General features: G+C 35.1%; 1 protein-coding gene across 12 annotated transcripts in view; it reads left to right on the top strand.

The window, feature by feature from the left end:
• LOC125673484 (uncharacterized) overlaps positions 1-22,989 on the top strand; it is a 116,239-nt gene that overhangs the window by 85,222 nt on the left and 8,028 nt on the right. For all 12 annotated transcript variants that reach the window (XM_056160349.1, XM_056160350.1, XM_056160348.1 and 9 more), the window contains 9 exons: positions 682-795; positions 5,078-5,169; positions 11,897-12,005; positions 14,029-14,093; positions 14,201-14,392; positions 15,584-15,659; positions 16,457-16,534; positions 17,995-18,064; positions 22,509-22,670. In XM_056160349.1, the coding sequence (XP_056016324.1) occupies positions 682-795; positions 5,078-5,169; positions 11,897-12,005; positions 14,029-14,093; positions 14,201-14,392; positions 15,584-15,659; positions 16,457-16,534; positions 17,995-18,064; positions 22,509-22,670 (958 nt within the window). The remainder of the gene's footprint in view (positions 1-681; positions 796-5,077; positions 5,170-11,896; positions 12,006-14,028; positions 14,094-14,200; positions 14,393-15,583; positions 15,660-16,456; positions 16,535-17,994; positions 18,065-22,508; positions 22,671-22,989) is intronic.

Below are 22,989 nucleotides of genomic sequence, written 5' to 3'. Positions count from 1 at the left end.
CATAATATATATATATTTTTTAATTTTGTTTCTTGCAATTGAATTTAGCAAATTCTAAAGTAATAAACTTTGAGAAAAAATGTGGTGTTATCAGGATTTTGATGGTTAGAAGTTAATAAGCTGGGGACCAATACTATCTAGTTTAAGACCATTTCCTGAAGATACCCTACACCCTTCCTCTGCGTAATTCTATACACGAGTGAATAAAAGCAAGAGATTTACTGTTTTGAAGGTATTTGGAGCAAGTGATAATTTTTGTACTTTCTATGACTTCTTTGATAAAAATGGCACTCATTGACGTCACCAGCGATTACTGTCACCACAAAGCTGCAGTCAATGAACAGCTTGTTGTTCTGGGAGATAAGTGTTCAGTTGCTCTGTTAACGGGTATACTTTATGGGGAAATATAAAGCATCATTTTTATCCCTTTTTTTCTTAAAATAAAATGATCACTTTTTTGACCTAGTACTCTTCAGAAGAGATGACACCTACCTATATATAAGGCTTTTTCCAAAGTGCCAAGAGACAGAAATGCTCATTGTCAGCACAGGGATGTTTCAGTGTAAATTTGTATTGAAGATTGATGAAGTGAAAATTTGTAAGGATGCATGAACTGTAACATTTTCTGGTGTTATTATTCTTTGAAATCCATTTTTTAAAGTTAGAATTGAATTGTTGTAGATGGTGAGAGAACATGAGGATGAATTGGGAACCAACAACGACCAAATCAAAATGGATCGAATTCAGCAGCGTTTCCCTAACGACGACCTTCAGCTCAGGGACAACACACCACCAGTAAGTACAGTCAAATGACCTTGTATGGGGTCAAGGATTTAATCTTTGAACTTAATGGATGAACTTTAGGGCAGTACAATGAAACTTTTCTGGCTATCCGAAATGGTGTGAACTGTGCACATATTTTTGCACTTAGAATTCTGTCATAAAAATTATCTGCATTCCAGATGTCTAATCCACAGTTTTGAATTTTTATTTTTTGCAACTAACTGTGGTTTAACTGTGTTAAACATAAAGTAAGAATCCAGATTTGTCCTTCAATTTGACTTTTAATTATCATTGAAGAAAAGGAAAGTTAGAACCGTCGGTTAGGAAGGGAGATAAAATGACAGGCGAGACTGATATTCAAAACCTTGCTAGGATTTCTCAAAAATATCTCAGATTTAAGTTTGAGTTTTCTTGAATTTGAACAGTCAATATTTGAGTAAAATTTCAGACTTGAGTCAAAGTTTCAACTTAAGTTTTTGAGAAATATAGGCCAGGCTTAACAAATTTGTTTGAGGTGTTCTACAAACTGAAATGTTGAAGTACAAGTCCCTCAGAGCCAGTGAAACTGATGATTATTTTCTGTTAATGGTGCTTGAAGTTGAAACATCACTGCTCCTAAAAAAAAACCTCAGGATCCCAACGTAATTGAATCGGTACTTTATGTAAATACATGTGTAGTTGATTTCAGGAGTTTTGATAAGTATGAATAAAGATACAAATTCAAAAAAAGAAACATATTTGACAAATATGTTCCATAATTTTCACAATGAAGGATAACATTGGAGGGCACCATAAATGTCCGGGTTATTGAGAACCTTATTTTTTATTGTGTTTCACATGACAAATTGTTCAAATACCTTTCGTGCGAGGAAGTGAATTGTATCTTCAGTTGAAATAATTTCTTTTAGAAGCTCCCACTGTTCATTTATAAGTATTCATAAAGAAGATAAGATTTCGGGCATTGCACGGCTTCAGTATTCAATACTGCTAGGCTCTTTTTTCCTTCTTTATGCCATTTTCTTTTGTAATGGGTAAATTTTTGTCATTTGACTTGAAAAGAGTTTCCAAAGGAACAAGCGAAGCATAGTTTACTGTGTATAAGTCAAGGGATTCGCATCTATAGACCAGTGTACTGTTCCTCGTGATAGAATTCATCCTCGGAAACCGCAGGGACGTGGATCGGTTAGTTAATACATTGTTACACCCTCGGTATTCTTCATGAGGTCAGCGATTACGAAAAGGACCTGCATTAGAAGGAAAACTAAAATCCTTTGTTCAAACATTTTGATTTCTAAATGAGCTTGGTTTGAAGTGAGGGAATTCTTTTTATTTTCATGAAAGACTTTTGCTATGCAAAAGGAGTTGGTATATTGGATTGTGTACACCGTCTTGGACTAACACCTCCACTGTGTTCAAAGCACATTAAAAAAAAAATGGTGAACAATTCATTTTTGATAACCTATGCACACAGATCATGGAGGCATTTGACATAAGGAACTGACGTCTGTCACATTCTGGATGACTGCTTGATGCACGAGAATTTGGATTAGATTAAATACCCCCAAGAATAAAACCAAGATCCATGTTGAATGTTCCATTCAAAAAGGCATAATTAAACCACGATATTAAGAGGCCAGATCCTCACAACAGGTGAATCTATAACCGCTCTTTATAGAAGACAATCTAAGGTATGACCATTCCATGAGCCTCTTGGCGAGGGGACAAAAAAAGGCATTGATAAGCTAGATGGTTTATGCACTGCCTAGACTTGGCGTACGAGTATTGTGCTTTTGATTGAAGTGACAATTTTCCTTTTGGAGAGAATGAACTACTGTGTTAATTTAACACTAGGGAATTTTCACTTTAAAAAGCACTTCAGTGATAAATATAAACATTTTATCTCCCAGTGAGATAAATCCGGCTGTTCAATAGTTTCCGAGGTGAAGATCTATATTGATGGCACCAGTTGGAAAGTGATTTTAATATGCCTACAAACACTGCAGGCTTATAATGTCAGAATGAGGAAATTACTGGTCGTCAGAATAAACTCTGTGGAGAAGCTTAGACGTTTGACCAGAGAGAATATTTATTGATACTGGAGGTAAGATCACAGATTGCATGGTATGAAAGCGCAGGGTACTTACTAATACTACCCAGACGTTTTTATGTTGTTGGCGTCGCTTCACATGACATACACTTTGGTTCGTTTGGTTCCATGATGTTCTGTAGTAAGAGTGGGTTCATCAAAGTCATGCAAGACTTGCAAATACCGTGAGTTGCTTTAATTCCAAGGTGCTCAAATTTCACGATTTGTCAAGTATTGTATCTTCGTCTTGCTCAACATTTCATGGTGAACAAAATGTTCGTCTTAACTGAGTATGAACTGAACATCAATAGTTTAATCAGTTTTAGTGTCATTTTCAATCTGTTGATTCTTCTCAATTGTGCAAACTAAAGTCAACACGGAAAAACTCTTCAAAGAAAATCTATGCACCCTTGTAATGAATCACTGTACAGTATATATATAAAACATATTATATTCTGTACAGTATATATAAAACATATTATATTCTGTACAGTATATATATAAAACATATTATATTCTGTTGGTTGTGTATAGGAATCGGCATTCCTTATTGGACTTGAATGTCCTAAAAGTAGAATGTCACCAGTGTACATGAACTGAGAGACTTTTGTCGTAGTTTTGATAGAAAAAATATTTCCCCATCTCTCTTTTGTTTATAGATATCCAAGTCTTGTGAAATTCAATAGAACTGTTTTATCATCTAATTTCTTCCATCTCTTGTTTTTCCTAAATCTCCCATAACCACCCATAAATGCATTCCAAACACCTCCCACTGCTATAGACAATACACTGGGTGTAGCCGTTCCATCAACTTAACCCGCTCCGTAACCTTTCGTAAACCCGAGGAGAAATAGCATCTTCTTTTGCTTTATTCTGAACCTTTAAAGAAAGATTCTTTTATCCATAGCCTCTTAATGTTATCCTTCTTTTATTCAATGTACAGATGAGGAAATGTGTATTGTTTTGCATTAGGTTTGACCTTTGTAGGAATTTCACCTTCATATCTTAATAGGACTTTGACAAAAGAAAAAAAGATTGTCACACTCATGTACGCATTCATAATAAGAAAAATTGTACACATTTCATGCCTCTGTAATTTTGGTGGCTAAATTTGAAGGACATTCAACCTGCAGCCTTTCTTTCAAGGTGCACTTTCTCGTGCACTTTTGGCAAAGAACGACTTGGATTTATTTGAAGGAAACGGCTAAAGTCTGTTGGTACATGATGATATGGTGTAAATTAAATCAGTGGTGGAATTCACTGAAACTTTGTATACCCGGAGGTGAAATGAAATTGTCATGCCTGTAGGTGAATATATATGACCATGTCTGTGAAATTTCGTCGCTGGAGACGGCTAAAGACACTGGTAGGTGTATTAGAGAGATTAATCGGACATCTGTTTCCTTAAATGGAGGGAATGTCCATATCATGGTAACTCGGACAACCGAGATATTTTAGGTGGAACGTCGCCACACGTGTCTTAGTGAAACGAATGCATGGAAAAACTATATTGATTGATCGTCATATATTTTTTCCCTGTGTATATCTGTTGACCTAAATATTTGTCAATTTTTTCACACCTGTCATATTCGACATGAGGATGTTTGGAGATATGATGTGTTGAAACTTTGTAAAAGTTTGTTTGAGGGCCTGGTGTCCATGTGAGTTTAAGGTAACTTTTGGACTATGTGGGTGGAAATTTTGATGATGAAAAACTTTTAAAAAGATCTGATGTTCCGTGCACATTGTCGATTGTAATCCTAGTGTTCAGATGATTGTGTTTTCGTAGAAATCGTCAATTTGTTTACTTTGCGGTAGGTATCTGAATTATCTCCATAAAATGATGTGTATGCTAAAGTTAATATTAATGATAGGGGAAGACAGATACAGTTCTGTTACACTTATTTATAGCTGTATAAAAGAAAGTTATATCTAATTGTAGAAATTAGAATTCAGAGTTTCTAGAGACAAATAAAGATCATGTATTTAATATCAAATAAATGTAAATTTTTGTATTTGAACCAGTGGAAGACAAAGATTGTATGGTGGTTTTTTAATTTTTTTTTGTTTTTCATTTCTTTTTGCAATTTTGTTTTATTTGTCCATCTTGAAGGTGCAACTTTTTTTATCACCACGTTTTGGGCGCTATCTCTTTTGTTTTTTCTTCATTGCCACGTAACTTCACTAGTTATTTTTGTGTCGTTTCAGACTTCACGCAGTTTGTCGGCCAGAAGAAAGTCGGCTCCTGGTGCGGTTCTGTTCAAGACTCTGGGCAAGAATCGAAGCTCCTCCAACCTGTGGTAAGTCTGCATAAATCTTGACCACAAGCCTGTCCATTAAAGCCATGGTCAAAGACTGCACATTTTGCTGACCAGATAGGTCAGTGAGTCAGGCCCGGGCTTAAAAAATCAAACATGAAGAACAATGATAATTAATTAGTTTCAGTCCTTGCTGTCCGTGTAGGTAAAAAAATGTTTATTGGTTTAGTTTTTGCTGACATGTATTTTACTTGCATTTTTTAGATAAAATTGGGGGGGTTGGGGGGTTACTAAATGTATTGATTCAGGCCAAAATAAAAATATTGTTTGTTTCCCCTCGCCCGACCGAGTCTGAAAATTCACACCGACCCATAAGTTTTTATTACGCCATTCTGGTGAAGTTTTTTTTTTTAATTTTAAGAAAATTTCAAGGTCGTTTCTGGTGCAGATCAGTATTTTATAATGACAAAAATTTTCTATATCTTCTTTGGTTTCGATCCAAAATAAAAAAAATAATAATACGAATACAGGAGGTGTTCTGGTCCGAAATCTAGAAATTTCGCCGCCTCCAGCTGGAGGCAGCATTCTCTGGCTGATTTCAAATACTTACAAGCCGAATTCAATTTTAAGCTCATAACTAATCAATAAAACGATTCTTCTTGTACTTACTAATATCGATTTTATGGGTTCTTTCATCACATAAACAGTCTCTTGAAAACATTTTATCAAACTGTCGAGCTTTGTTTTGAGTCACGAGACTCGTTTGCTCAAATGGCAGTGAAAATTCGGTTGACTACAACTGTTGGTTTCTGTTTAATATCGAATTTTGGATTGATATTTTCTTTTAATCGATATTAATAAGTACAAGAATCATGATTGTTTTATTGATTAGTTACAAGTGAGTTTAACATTGAATTCGGCTCGCAATTCGGACTAGTGATCTGCAAGATCGAGATGGAGAAATGTTGTCTATACGAGGAGCGAGGAAACAAGAGAATTCGGGGCATCCAGTGTGCAAGTTGTGTTCTTCAGTAGGGGAAAGTGCTGATATTTCGGACGGATGCGATATTTTTGACAGTCAATCAGAAGCATTCTGAATTTAACTTATTTCTGAACTAATGCTATATTTACAAACTGGAAAACACCTAATTATATGCACATTTGTAACTCAGCTCTGATTGGTTGATGTCAGCATCCATTTTGTTTGATCGGCAAAATCAAGTCCCGTTGAAACGTTTTCTGGTAAACTAGATCTACCGATATCATTTAAAAATATAATCAAAATCACTATCATATACAAATTAAGATAATGTGCAAAAAACAAAAGAATAAAATGTCAGTGAACCATAAATAAAAGACAGCAACCGAGTTTACCAATTTTATAACACCATGTGTCCAAAACTAACACCATTGTCCATAGTTGCAACATTCTCCCTAACTTTATTTAAGTGTTAGTATGTGGCATAAATAGCAGAGAAAATTCTGATGAAACCCAATGTTCGTCGAATCAACCAATATGTATACATGTAGTCCAATGCCTAAGTTTAGTGGTTAGATAATGAGCATTTCCAAAATACATGAAGTACTGTCCGAAATATCGACACCTTCCCTAATTGCAAAACGTGGCAATCAAAGCAGAATTTACGCGAGAACTGACTATACGAGTTTGATGAGGAAACAATTGGATGATGTGATTCACGACGTTTGGTATCGGGCATTGTTAATGGTTATGGGAATTTCATAATAAATAAAATTCTGCTAGCTAAAAAAAACAAACCTTTTTACCTACCTACCGACCTTCCTCTGAAATTTAGGGTCGGGAGAGGGGAAACAAACATATTTTTAAATGTGGCCTCATCAAACAGAACTTTACCTTGGGGGAAAAACACCCAGAATTTCAAAAATCATATACAGTTAGATGGTTTGGTAGAAAATAAGAAGTTGGATTAATGCATGTTAACATTGATGTATATAAATTGAGAATATATAAGGAGATTTTAGATACAGCTTACTCCAAGGGAGGGGGTGGGGGTGTTAGTAGTAAATAATAGCATGCAGAAACAAATGGTATATAAAATCAATATTGATCTTTGCTTTGGATATTTCCAATTATAAACTTTAATATAGAAACATTGGTCCTTTGTCATTCATAATTATATATTAAAAATGATTATAATCTAAACTGTTGATAAGATAAGATGGCTTTTCTGTTTGTATACACAAAGTGTATGTCTCAAGACCTTGGCCTAGTTGATTTGATACAGATTATGGTGTATATTTAATAATAAATATGGAATATTGAGCTGTTGGTAAAAATCATGTCAGGTTAATAGATACACTGCAAGGAATGAGAAGTGTAATCTTCCGTCAACAAAAACTTGTATTGTGATCGTGCAGCTTTTGGTTGTACCCATCAATAAAAAGCTTAGCATAAATCTACCTGCGACCTGCCTCAAGTACAAGAGGATAAAATTTAAACAGTTAACGTTATAATTACAGTGTTTGTAACCCAAAACTTGATCATTTTTTCTCATGATCGGGATGACCTAGTGTAGAAGAGGGGCTTTCTAAGCCTTAAATTCCTGTACTAACCTATAGAGGTTGAGATGAGTGAAAGTATGATACAAACAATTTCTTCCAATCATGATCAAATATGTCATAAATCATCTGTGTGACCTTTATACACTAGCTAGTGCAGGTATTTCATCTTAATCTCTCAAACTTCCCATCCTTTTTTGACACACAAGCTTATAGTATAGCTAGATCAACTTGTATATTAAATTTTTGCAAATGTCATTTGACACTTTTATAACATTTATGTACATGCATGCATTCAAGTTACCAAGTTATAGGCAAAACACAGGAACATGTGTTTTTTGTGACACATATGACAGTTACCACTGTCTGCAGTCCTTCTGACATTAGTGATTCTGAGTAAGTCGGACTGGAGATCAGACTTACCTATTGTCTCAGGGGAGCCCTGGTCACTAATTGGTCTATGTAGATTATTGTTCAGCCATGCGCAACATTGACATGGTAGGAGACAGGTCACGGACACGTACATGATAAATGTCCCAGACCCACACATCACAATTATCATGTAAAGAAGTTATTTCTAGTTTCTTTTGGGCCGTGGGTTTTTTACCTCTCGTTTTTTTTTTTTTTTTTGGAGAGAATGATATATATTTGTGGCTATGGAACGACCCAGTTTTTCGCGATTTTGGATAATAGGATCAAATAAGCATTGGTCACTGGATCTTCAGATATGATGGTGTGCTTGTGTTGGAAATATAAATCACCAAATATTGACAGGTTTCATGTCGTTTAAAACAATTTTATGATTTACTTCTACCACAGGAAACTTGTATGAGCTGAAACATTCAGGAATGATTTATGTTCTAAATTCTTGTGGACGAGATTCTTTCAGAATTTTTAATTTATGTGGAAGTTGGATTTCAATAAACACTGTGTTAATGTGATGATCAGCAGAGATTGGCAGGAATGAGTCGGTGCTTTTGATACGCTTTTAGGAGGATTATTCTTACAGCCTGAAGGATACAGTGGCACTCTGAAGGCTGTCATTTGCTATGTATTCCCTAATTAGGAAGAAAGTGTCCAACCTCTGGTAGGCATATATGTAGGAAATTAAACAAAATCTAGTCTATGTACGATCACAACAGCAAAATACATTGAGCATCCAGCAAATGTACAGAAAATTTTGGTGTAGTATGATAGATAGATTCTGTCTTCCAAATCAGGGCCCCTTCAGGCATTACAAATACATGATTAGTACATTTACACATAAGTACAGACAAATTACATTTACAATTTATATTATAACACTGATTTGGTTTAAATTTAACAATATAGAGGGTTGGATTAGCACAGTACTTCATGTTTGTAATAAATCATAATTTGAGGTAGTACCGTCATGTATCCTAATGCAAGGCAGGAAAATTTGTCGTAGTGTGTAGAGAGCGATATGTACTGTTGAATACAATAATTAGTAGACACAGTCTGTGCAGTGTATTTAATTGTCCCCAAAACCTTTTGCCCTATCCCTGTGACATGTGAGAAATTGAAATGTTAATATCAATAGATTAGACAACTCCTATTAGAGGGATTAAAAAACATAAAGTGTTTGATTTGTATAGAGTGCTAATCCTAATTATTAGGATAATGTGCAGGTTCAAGATAAAAATTTGAGTAATAAATGTCCATTGTGCCAAAAAAACAGGCCTCTATAGGCACTATACATTTATTATGGATAGATAAGGTAAGAATTTTGCACATGAATCAAAAAAAGAAAAGACTTTAATGCAGGGGTTTTTAAAGTGAGTTTTTAAGATGATATAAATTGCACAGGTATCACATAATTTTGAATATCAGTTTATCTTGGTCATGAGCACTCTTGAATGCATTATTGTACCATAAACTCACAGTCAAGAGTTTGTATGACAAGATGGACTGCCAGAATGGCATCAATGCATGCATTGTATACACAGTAGACACTAATCGGACCTTATAAGTATGTCATTGTTCTATTTATAGAGATGGAGTTTCTAATTTACAAAGATAATGACACTTTTTATAACGATCTGATGAGACAGAAAATTATTAGACACAAAAAAAGGACGGCAAGGCTTAAACATGAGGGGGAAATTGTTGGTTCCTATGTGACAGGACTCGCTAGTTTTGTACACATATGATTAATATCTTACTGCCTGTTTAAAAGCTTTACGTCACGTCAAAAAGTTCACAAGTTTAATAGCTATCTTAGTAAGACATTGACTGTATTAGATACCGGTAAACCTTGAAAGGATCTTTTGTGCTGGCTGAGAGAAATCTGAAATTATGTATTTGTCAATATTTTGTCTATTAGGGGTCATTAACTCCCGCTTCCTTCTGATCTTCTCATAATGTATTTTCCCCTTAGAATAAATTTTGAAAGCATCTAGTGTTTTGATATGTAAGGCGTCGATTCTTATTGATGGGTGTTAACATGAATTTAGTTTGCATTTTATTCATGACTTTTATTTCTTATAGTGTGGAAGAAGAGAAAAATTCTGTTATTGCTGACTCAACTAATGACACTTTCAATTAAGAAAAGAATTCGTCAATCTCTCTAAACAGTAATTCCTAATTACACACACTGGTAACATTCAATATAATCCATCAGAACACACAACAAGCTTGATGTCTGTCTGTGTGATTGATTTGATATTGTTTAACGTCCCTCTTGAGAATTTTTCACTCATATGGAGATGTCACAACTGCCGGTGAAGGGCTGCAAAATTTCGGCCTTTGCTCAGCGTTTATGGCCTTTAAGCAGGGAGGGATCTTTATTGTGCCACACCTGCTGTGACGCGGGACCTCGGTTTTTGGGGTCTCATCCGAAGGACTGTGTGTGACATTTGATAAGAAAGTCATGGGGAGAAATCTGTGGTTAATGAATATCTTGTAGAGATTATCATTTGAATTTTTTGGTTGATAGTAGGCGGCCATGAAAATTTTAAAAGGTCAAGGACAGAGTCAGTTTCAAAACGTTTTTTTATTAATGTTGTGATCGTCTTGTAAAAAGAGATAAGTTTTCTGTCACAAGAGGCGGTTAAAAGTCATACGTAAACGGGCAGATGGAAAACCAGTGGATTTGAAGTGAACAGTTGGGGTTGTTTTATCGTATGAAAGGATCCGACATTCATTGATATATGCCATGCTATGAGGGTCATTTTTTCTAATATTTGTATTTGTCCTGCATGGAATACAAAAAATGAGAGAGAAAAGAGCAATGCAATAAAAGAGGAAGTCAATAGGTGTATTTTATACGACTTTTATATATGTTTGCTAAGCCTGCATGTTAATGTAGCGCAAGACCTCACAGGGAGTGTGTCAAGCTTTTACCAAAGGCCCCACGTCATTTCACGAAAATAAGAATTACGAGAAGATATTAAAATAAGACTGTGGTAAGCATGCAGCATTCAAGCCCAGAAAAACTCCTCTAATCCAAAAGCCAGAAAAACTCCTCTAATCCTTAAGTGAATTCTGTTGACATTGGGGACATTTGTCAAAATTTCGCAAACCACCCCCACTTTCCAGGGTCAACATGTTACGTTTACACAAGAAAGCAACACAAACATCAAAGAAAATCTGCTTGCAAGTTGTAAGTCTGTATTAGTGGACTGAAGAGGTAATTCTAAGGTATCGTACCCAGCCAATTCATTCAGTCCACGGAAAAAGACAGTTTTACTCTAGGTTTAGAAAGTTACACTGCTTCCTAACTGTTTTTTTAGAACACCCTCCAAGATCAAACAATTTTATTTGGAAAAACAGACATATTTTTTTATGTGGTTTTAATCGTTTAACATAAATATGAATTCTGTCATTCCAGTACAATTCATGATCAAATGTGGCATTGAGGCAACAAAAATAGATGACGATTCTTGTATACAAATTGTTTGACAAATATTTTATTAGTGTACCATATCTTACAACATGGCCCCTTTCTAACATGTTGGTGTTAATGGCTAAATAAGCAATACAGAGCTCAGTTTGCACATTGTTTTTTCAATTACTTTTTAGACGAAAAATGAGACAATGACATTTCTCCTTTTTATGATCTTTTTTCAACCATATGTATGTCCAATACAAATTTCGCAGGATAGGTCCATTGAACAGAAAAATTCACACCCAAGTGTACCAATACATGTAAAAAGACATGGTAAACACAGCAAGATGTCTATGGAATTTAACTAGGGGTGGTTTTTTTTAGGTCAAGTAATTCCATGGGTAAGAAGGAGATGGATCTGGTGAACCCCTTAAGACATGGGGGAAATTCTCACAGGCAGTTCATCCTGGAGGGACATGTAGAGTTTGCTCAGGTAAGAAAATGCATTTTGTTTTAGAATGGCAAGACATTTATTGTATACTTTACAGATGCAATGAATGTCCCATGGGCTTTAGCAGTTCATGTGAGACGGGTATGAATGCATTTAAATCAATTTTCACTTCTTTTTTTATAAAACCTAGTAATTTGAATATTAGGTCAATGTATTCTACTTTCTTATGTGTATTGGCTTGTTGCACTTATCACACGCAGGGAAAGGTAACACCTGGAAACGGGGGAAAGAATGGGAGCTCTGTTCCATAATTAGGTTAAAATGCCTTTCATGTTTAGATGCAATACTCCAGTGAAAATTTTAAGCTGGTGGTATGGCTAAATACCCCATGGGGATGAAATTCTGTCAACATCTCATAACAAGATCTCTTACTAAATTGGGCGTCAAAGTACCCCTCTCTTTAGTCAGCAACTATGTCCTCATGCTCAAAGGCATTGGAGTATGTATCTTTCAGAAAGATGGGAAGAAAATGTTTTATTTGACACTAAGATAGAGATGCAAGAAGAATAATTTGACCTAACAGCCATTTGTGTAGAGTTACATGGGTGTCCCAATGGCCTGCAAGAACATTATATTTCTAGTATTACCACACGATCAATTTAAATGACCCATTTGATTTTATGTATGGGAATATTGGTCATTATGGTGTTGATTTTAAGAATGATATATGGTTATCGGAATGGTTTCTGTGAAATATCTGTCCACATCTGTGACAATCTTGCAGCAGGTGCTTGTTTTGTGTGCAGCCTCCCTGTTATATAAATGTTCTACATCTTGTATGAACTCGTTCTTCCAGGTGAAGCACAAAATTTGCTTATCCTTGTCAATGTTCGGTACCAAGCTAAAAAAAAAAAACCAGTTGCATTTAATAAAATCAGTCGTGTTTATCGATACCAACATAATGTGTGTATAGAGGAAAAAATATTATCATAATGTTAGATGTGGAAAATGAAAGCAATGTGCATAATGATATTTTCCCCCCTAAGAAGGAATTTAAATGGACTTTTATTTTTGGAGAGGTGCATCAGTTCATTAGAAGGTGCATTGAACATGAAAATTGCTCCAATTTGGAGACCTCAATACTGTTTTATGTAAGAGACAGCTAGGGTATTGCCATGCAACAAGATATTTTGAATAGGATAGATTGTCGTGATAAGATTTTGTCATGAATTAGCACAAACCAACAGTTTATGAATGAATCCGTCTGCCATATATCATTTGGGAACACAAAATGATAAGTATTCAATGAGCTGGAATAATTACATGCAGGATTGTTCAGATTGTTGGATAATTGTTTTACATTATTCAGCTGAAAGATATATATATATATATATATATTCAGAAGTAATTTGGGTATAGTTTTAGTACCACACATTGCAAAGATCTCTTTAAGTGCATGTGCCTTATATTGAAGGAATGCATGCACTATCTAAGAATGAAATTCCATATTAACAATTTCTCCATGTTCTGATAAACACAAAGCCTCTTTAAACAATGACTGTATTATTCCGAGACAAGAATTGGTAAGAATTTTTGTGGTCAAATAAAATACAGATTATCCCCACTCTCATCATTCTTGTATTGTTTATTTATATATATGATTTGTAGGTTCCTTTTTACGCTATGTCGATTTGAAATGAAAATAAATAACTCCTGCGGTCTAGTTAATGGCCTACTCCCTTAATACGCCTTGTTTTTTTTTGTTTTGTTTTTTTTTAATGCAAATTTAATTTTCTGTAAGTAGCGACATATCTCAGATTTTCAACTCCATTATCAATCATCGCTAATTACTGTCATGTTGCTTTGTGACACCCTCAAACAGTACGGGTCTTGTATTCCTGTGCAGTTCATGAAATAACGAATACTAATGCTACAGTTTATTAAACAATTTATGTCAGAATTGTGGACAATAATGGTGGACAGTTTTAAATGACATTTAGGGACAGGATTATGTACACGTAGATTATTTGGGATTGATATGTAACGGTTATTTATTTTCCTTCAGGGAATGCAAACTCAGGATAGATACTTGTTTCTGTTCAACGATTTGCTGCTAGTAGCCAAGCAAAAGTAAGCACTTGTTATAAACACTCAGTTATCGAATGAAATTAGTCGGAACTAGAGCACAACTTACTTGCTTCTTGTTTTTATTAAAATCTGAACTTTACTACTTACAGATCCAGTACAACGTTTAAGTTGAAGCACCGGATTCGTGTTTGTGAGATGTGGTTAGCGACGTGTATTTATGATGTTTCCGAGGCAACTCTTCCCCCAGATAAATCTTTCGTCCTTGGATGGCCCGTTACCAATGTTGTGGCGACCTTCAAATCTATAGAACTGAAGGAACTCTGGCTCAACAAGCTCAATGAGTAAGGATTCCTGAGGGTCACTATATACATGTGACCTTGACCTGTTTCATATAGCAAGCCAGATGTACATCATTTAAACTCATTTATTGTTGTTTGCCTGCAGTTTATAAACAGAAAGTAAAGGATTTGTAACTTATGCTATGGGAACCTCTCACATTTCTTGTAGCCATCATTGCAATAAGTTGGAAATTCTCTGTACCTTGTGGGTTTTTTATCTGTGATAATAGATTTTATAATTGGGGGGGGGGGGATGCATGCTTATTCACATACTACAATGTGTACTATACTACAACAGAAATGTGAACTCTGACAGTAGTAGTACATCTGAATGATTGTTATTTATTTATATTGCTCTCCTGAGGGCCTTTGATCCTTAATTGGTGAATAAACATATTTCATATACTCTATGTATGGTATTCAAACTCTGTAAGTGAAATAATCATTATGAATCCCCAGCCATGTTATATCTGTAGAATACAGGTTACCAATCCACAACTTGTCTATAGATGACCATGACCTTTTAAAAAAAAAGATTAAAAATTTTGTTAGATACTTCATAAACGGGAAAAAACCCACCACACAAACACACACAAACTAAAAAAATCATGAGCAGTAGCTGATTATCCAGAAAGAGGCTGCATTAAATCACTAGGAGGGAAGAATTTCAGTTGTCACTCTGTATAATATGTAGATCCCACACTCATTAACATTTACATATTTTGGGAAATATGTCATGAATGTCAACAAACAGATGTGGTTTCTTAATTTTATTTTTTCATGCCACGGCTTGCAAAAACACAGCCATTATTTATCCTTTTAGCAGTGTGATTAGCAGTTTGTTTGTGGATAATGGGGTTTCACAGCAAGCCATTGTTTACCAATGTGAATAGATATTAGCTCCCTTTTTATGAGTATAAATAGATGCTGGACACTTGGCTATTGTCATGAAGATTAAAACAGAAGTACTCGAGATTGCACCGTTTACCATGTAGGGAAGACATTCTAAGAAAGCATGCAATATGATTTTAAAAGTTTTCAAAAATTTGTGGGAGAGGATATTCTACAAGTATATTTTAGTTCACGAAAAATGGTCTGTGTCTTTTTCATACTTTTGTCTTCATATGTAAAATTATATTATTGAAAGGAGATTGAATATATATATTTATATGTTTTTTTGTTTTTTTTAATCAGAACCATTGAGATGGAAAGAATGAAAGAAGCCAATAAGTCTGTGAAAATGAAAGTGCACAGTAGGGACCTGGATCAGGTAAATTCAATTAGCACCTTACTACCAAGTATTAGTCCAGCTTTCACACAGAGAGTATTAATTATAGGTCACATCAAAGGTGTTTGTACTTAATTACAGTCATTGATTGTGTGTGATTTATTGACTTCAAAAAAATCAAGTCTACTCAAGTATATCTCATAATTAAATAGCTAGGACTTTGTGATACTTTCTATAAACACTTAGATTTATTGGGTTTGGAAATGATTCATAATGGACACCATTTTTATGCAGGTAATTTATAAAGTTCATAGGAAATAATATTAGTGTTTTGAAGTACCTAGGCTACTATTAAAATTAAGTTATATTAGCCCTAAATCGGAAAGTTTTATTTTGTTGTATATATGTGCTTTTATGATAGTTTTGTACGTAACTTTAACCATAGCCATTGATAAAATTTAAACTAAGTTTAAGATTTTATCAAAATAAAGATTTTGCCTGGTTCTATTGAATGTATAGCATTATATAGAAATCAATTTTTGTATGGGCCGGAAGACAATATTATGTAATTTTGCTTCATGCAGAGCCTCTGGACAAGTTTTCTAACAAATATTAACAAAAGTTTGTATACCTTATTTATTTTTTTTGAAATAGTAAATCACAATTTTGCAACAAAAAAATTTGGCACCAAAATTATGACTTATTACTTTAAAATGGACTAATTTAAATCATTCTCCAATTACAATGCCTGTTTTTGATCTAGCGGTTCTTGAATCTAAAAACGGAATGATCTGAGTAATTCTGAAGTTGCAATAATTTTTTTTTTGGATTTCTTTCAGACCTGTACCCTACAGATTGATCACCACACCACGGCTAAGGACCTTTTAGTGCAATGCATCGGCAAATTTCACATAACGGTAAGTCAATAATTTCACATCCTAATAAGGTATTGTACCAAAAATAAAATACCGTCGTAGTGGACCAGCGGTGATCATCTCAGTGCGAATGATCGATGGTTTGAATATGATAACCCGGCAGGGATGATGCATGCTGTGAGCTTGTAAATAACTGTATAGACTTGTCTGTAAAGTGAGTTTCACAGAACCTGGGGTGATGCATCAAGAGTCTTTGATGTACATAAAAATAAATGTTTAACAGATCCACTCATTTATCATTGGTTTTAATTGGGTTGTGATGCTAGAGTGAAGTGTTGTGATCCTATAGGAGAATCCAGAATAAACATACATAGACAATAGGTTAAATTCAGTCAACAAATATTTAACTAATTTTTATGTCCTTAAATGGCAGCTTTATACCATCGGGAGATTTCTGTAACATTTCTTTATAAGGTAGTGTACATCTGCTGTGAAGGTCTGTTTTTTAGCCCTATTTATGTGTTTGTCAGCTGTACTTAAATTTTTCGTGAAAGATGGTTTTTTGATATGAATGTCAATTAAGAGTTGATTAATTTTTTGGAACAATCTGTGCAGGAGCACAGTTGTAGATGAAGAGATTTGAGAGTCTTATTAAGGTTTTTGTTAACTCTCATAGCCCAGACACACGTCATACATATATAATGCCTATATATGTACAATGTATTTGTGGAGGGGGTTATTTTCTAGAGCCATTAAATATTTGAAATTTACACCCTCCCCCCTCATCATCAACACAATGGTTTAATGTTATTGATTATGCAATATTTACACATGAAACAAAATAAAACAGATATGAAATGTACCTTGTCATTTATCAGGGACTGATAGGGAGAGCTTATGCTTGTGTGACACTGCCCTCTTATCTATCTCTAGTACAATCAACTGGAACATGACTAGCTGACATGTATGGCCCGACAAGTATACCTCAGATAAACTCTCGGGAGTCTGGGGCTCGGACTACGCAGTCCACATGAAAGATGATGGTTTTTGTCAATGTCCAAAAACACAGTCATATATTACCCCCACCTGCGTGCTTTCAGAGCAAACCGTTTATCATCAGCGGTGGAAGTGACAGAGCGAAAAAGAGCGAAATTTCTCTTACCTGCACTGAGGAATGTTACGGGGATTGTTTTCTAATTGTGAAATAGATTGTTGACACAAAACAGTGTGTGTGACTCGTAAAGGGAAGTTTTATCAAATTATTGGGCCATTATCTCACTGTGTGTGTGTTTTGGAGTATTTCACACCCCAAAACATTGAGAAATATTTGCATTTTGAAGAGTATTGTAAGTTGTGCATGGGGAGACTAGAGATAGATAGGATAGGCTTGTGGACAGATCACATATGAAGTATGCCAGGGAAATATGCATCGGAGCCAAAAGTATGTCCTGAATTCCGAGGACACGAGCGAGACTTCATGTTTTTCTTGTTTCGTTTCTCAGGAGTCGGAAGCTAGTGAATGTCAACTATGGGTGAAAACTGGAAAGGAGGAGAGCCCCTACCCACTGATCGGTGAGTACCATTAATAACTATATAGTATAAACACTAGTCAATGTGATTAGAATTAAGAGAGTACCGACCCACTGATTGGTGAATACCATTAATAACTAAAAATAAAATTAGAGAGTCCTACCCACTGATCGGTGAGTACCACTTACGGCCTCAGTACATGTGTATAAATACTAATGGGTTATATCGTGACCAAGACTCGAGAGCTGAGATTTAAAAAAAAAATGAGTAGATCCCAAGTGATCTAGAGAAAGAGAAAAGACTAGATTCATGTTCACAGATTCAGAGGGTATCAGATTGGTAGTGCAATAGGGAACTGAGGTTTTTCATTAAGGCCTGTGATAATGCAGTTGTATATAGACACAACAGGCCTGCAATATAATGCTTAAACATGCAGATAAGTTATAATGGGGCATTATTGAGAAAAATATATATATAAACATGCAGAAAAGTTATTATGGGGAATTATTGAGAAAAATATCTATATAAACATGCAGATAGGTTATTATGGGGAATTGCTGAGAAAAATAAGGCTTTTGATGATTTTTCCACTGAGCAACACTAATGACTTGATGTTAATTTGGCTCACCAATCAAAACTGTTTCTGCAATAAGTGTTTTATCCGAGTCGTAAGATTTCACAATAACCAGTGTCCTATGGCCCTCTAGACCAACCCCTTAAGTACATACATATTGTGAATAATGTGTATTCAAAGCTCCTAATACACAGGCCTCTGTGAACACAGGACACGTGAATGATCCCTTGTTAACATTGTATAAATATTATAGTTTGGAAGTAAAAATACCTGACCTGAAGTTAAACCTCGGGGATACATGCATCTAACCAAGTATATTTATGGCGGCCTGTGTACTGTTTGTTTAAGACCTACTCTTACAGCGAGGGCACATGGTCACAGAAATGTAGATCAAAATCACATATTCATTACGCAATGTATTTCTTCTGTCTATATGAGAGTCTTAGATTGCTTTCTGAAGTGTTTCAAACAATGGCCATTTTTTATAGTTGTTAGTGAATTCGGTTCTTGGCTTCCAATGCATCCGAACATGTATTACGTGTGCACTAATTTTGCAGCATTTATACAGTAACAATTTTGGGGCTGATCTAAATTCTTGCTCTAAAAAAAGATTCATTACACCAAAAGTAAACAAGCTTCAAATGTACTAAATTTATATGCCTAAAAATTTTAAGCACACAGTGTATGATAGGATATTTTCTCTAAATTTGTTTGCACGTGCAATCTAGAAACGCAATGCCCAAAACGTGACCAGTTCAAAAACGTGAGCACAGGGTCTTAAAGACAACATTCCAGGATAAATGGGTCAGGGGCTTATATAGACAGATCGCTCCTTGGGCTGTAAGAAAACAGACCATGTATATATTTTAAGTTTTCAAAAGTGTTTCAGAGACTACTTATGTGAAGCACAATGGGCTCTTCACACGATTTCTATTCCTAATCATCACAATTGGCAGCGAGTGATCGCATACAGGTGACAGCACCATGCTCTTCTGTTTTCTTTGGATAAACATGACCCGTGCAATGAACTCCGTTTGGCTACAACCTATCATTGCTCAATCGGGGGGAGGGTATTAAACTTATTAAGAAGGATTTGCGATCGGTGCAGCTTTATCTGTGTGTTCTCAATCCTTCTAAAAACGACAATTCTGACCAAGAATATTCACCTAGAAAATGCATGCTTACTTTTTGGCCTCAAAGAAGATAAAATATTCTTATTTCTGATCTTTGGTGCTTTTAATGAAGAAGTGATGTATAAATTTATTGCGTTGGGGCCCTCTTCTGTTGTCCTGTTTAGGTATATAGGGTACCCTAGAAACATTAACCTAGATGTTGGAGCCAACAGTCCAGGAGACCAGATAGTCGCATGCAGTTCAGTGAATAAAAACTTTTCGGTTTCATTCATGATCACTATCTATTATGAATTAATATTTTTGATGGAGTTTAATGTGAATTTGTAGGATTTTTCTGTCTTTCATGCCAGACAAATTAAATGCAGATTAGATATTTGTTCAAGCAATTTATTGAGGCCTTTTCATGAGTAGAATTTTAATTCAATGTTCTGGATGTCACTGGGTTATCTCACAAATGAATAAATCTTTGGAAATCATAAGGTGTATACAACCTTTTTCAAAACTATTTGGGTTCTGAGTTTTTACTACGCATACATTGATCAAATTCAAATGCCTCTGCTCTACAAATTTTTGCTAGAGCAAACATGCTTTGAATTTTAAGTGAGGGGAAAATGAGATTTAGATGTCCTAAGTACTAACAAAACGTTGAATGTCACACAATTTTGCTAGTAAATATATATGTACGAAAAGGTGTCAAATGTCAATATTTTTTCTACAATTTTCACACAGTAATGACTATATACACAAAGACACACTTTTCCATGGTCGTTATTTGAAGAGGGTAAAGGGAAGTTTGCCGGTCTCATTTTTGGCCCAGTTAATAAAACAAACTAAATATAGTACAATGTACTACATAGGTGATCCTTGTTGGTGAAGGTCCAACCTTTATCAATGTCAATAGTGGTCAGTGTTTACAAAACTTTCCCAACTTGTATATAACTCCGGAGAAAAACTTTAGTGTGAATTACAACTCAAGTCAACACTGCGTCAGTACAGGGAGACTGGAGATTTTGGGGATGTGTACAGCCCTAAGTAATGGCCCTTGCTGTCATAGTCATAAAGTCCTAAAATTTTATCAGACAATGTGGTAAGTACAGAAAGAACTCCTGGTGTAGAAAAACGGGTCTCGTCACTTTCGAAAACGCCCGAGGAAAGCTTTGTAGACTTCAGAACATCTATAAAGGAAGGACCTGGCACCTCGCGGGATTAACCGATATATATTTTTTTTCTTCTCAGTATTGAGTGTATGCTTCAAGTATAAAATGTCTTTTGGGAGGCGGGTTTTTTATGAAGATGTTTTTCTGACCGTGATTCACCTTTATCAATACCCTGTTTTTAATTTGAAAATATTTGTTACAGTATCACACTCGATGAAATCACTGTAAAAAAGACGTTTTGTCGCACATTAAGGGATTAACTTCAAACAGCTGTTTTGAGAGATACGTCACTTTGTGCCTTCTCATTGCGACGGAGTTCACACAAGTCCCCACGTCTTCTGTCTTTGGTTGTTTTCAGCCATTGATGATATTTTTCGGGGTAAAATCCATTTAGTGGGAGCATATGGTTTCCGTAGAGAAGTCTTCTCTCACCTGTACAGGTGGAAAGGTGTAAACAACAAAGTTAATAAACAATTTCATGGAGGCATTATCTCAAATGGTCAGGAAAAACATTAATTTAATATGTAATTACTATAAAGTTTTATAGGTGTGGGTTTGAAATTCTTTAGTGGGTGTGTGTTGTAATATTTCTCTGTTATAAGACTATGTATTTTATTACATGCTGAATGGGAAATGGTGTAGAGTGAACACAATGACCCTGAATGTTCAGATCTACCTTTGTTTGTAAAATAGTTGAGCTCTTTTTATCTCCTGCAGAGATATGTAAAATTTCAAAAACTTTAAATCATTTCATAAGTTTAGGCTGTGTGGGTGAAACATGGATTGCCCATGATGTATTATAACATTTTTTTCTTGAAAGTTAAAAATCCTCATGGTCAACTGCTGGTAATTAGAGAGCACGAATGAGCCTCAATGTCTAAAAATACCTATATTTAATTATTCAACATGGTTCTATTTTTAAATACTCCATTTACCTGTATAATTGCCTTATGATAGGGACATTTTTCTCTCTTTTCTTTGAATTTCCCTAGATAGTTTTTACCTTGTTTTGTATGTTTTAGGAGTTACATAAACGTTAAGATGTGTTTCTAAGTATCTGAACGAATTGCTGTTCAGACCATTGTATTATTTACCTAGGTATAATCCATTTATAATTTTCATGAAATAAATGACAGGTAAATATACAGGTAGCTGGACTTTGTTTATCATGCATAGATTGAATGACAGATACTGTATCAATAGTTAGACACGCCCCCTTGCAGGTAAACACAGGTATTCAAGTGTTACGTTTGAGTGACGACCCACATAGTCACTACCAGTGTCGTCATTTAGGAATCACTTGTCAGGCGAGACACAGGCCAGTGTTTCAGCTCAATTGCCAAGTGTATATTTTGTTTTTGTGATCAATTTTATTAAGCATGTGGATTTATGATATCTGTTATTAGTAACAAGTCTTCATGATATTGTGACTACATAACTTTCTTGAGGAGACATATTATGCTGTTTTTGATAAAAGGTTGGTGGTTTAGGAGGAGATACGTTTTGTAAAGTTGCGGAACTGCTGCACTTGACGACGGATTTCCTTGTCTTCTCCCTGATGAGTTTAAGTTTAAGCTACTAGTGAAAAGTGTGTACATTTTCTGTCATCTCTTTGTTTCAAGGACATGAATTGCCACACAGTATAAAGTTTAGTCAGTTACGGGACCTCGCGAAAACAGACGACCCCATGGTGTCGCTCGATGGGATGGAGCCAGATGGGGAGGGAAAGACTACAGAGTTCATCCTCCAAAACCGGCTCAAAGGTTCCAAGAAACACAGCTTCGGTATGTATTCATTCACATTCCCACTTCAATCTCATCAACAGTTCTCAAAGGACATATTTGATGCAACATTTTCTGCAGTTTAAAAAGTGAAAAGAAAATAATTTAGAAAAGAATTTTTAATTAAGTGAAACTTTATAAGTGATATCGCGTTAGGAGTATTCAGCATTATAGTTATTGCTATGTTACTGTGGTTATATGTCCAATTTAAAACTGGACAGAAAAATATTAATGGAAGTCCTGATGAGGACTTGTTTGTATTAGTTGATAAAATTTAGTAGTAAGTCCAAATAACACATGTACAACCCAGCTACCGTCTGCA

This window comes from Ostrea edulis, chromosome 3 (genome assembly GCF_947568905.1).
Source record: "Ostrea edulis chromosome 3, xbOstEdul1.1, whole genome shotgun sequence".
Taxonomy (NCBI): domain Eukaryota; kingdom Metazoa; phylum Mollusca; class Bivalvia; order Ostreida; family Ostreidae; genus Ostrea; species Ostrea edulis.
The sequence above is the reverse complement of the archived record's forward strand: the minus strand, read 5'-3'. Positions and strand labels throughout refer to the sequence as shown.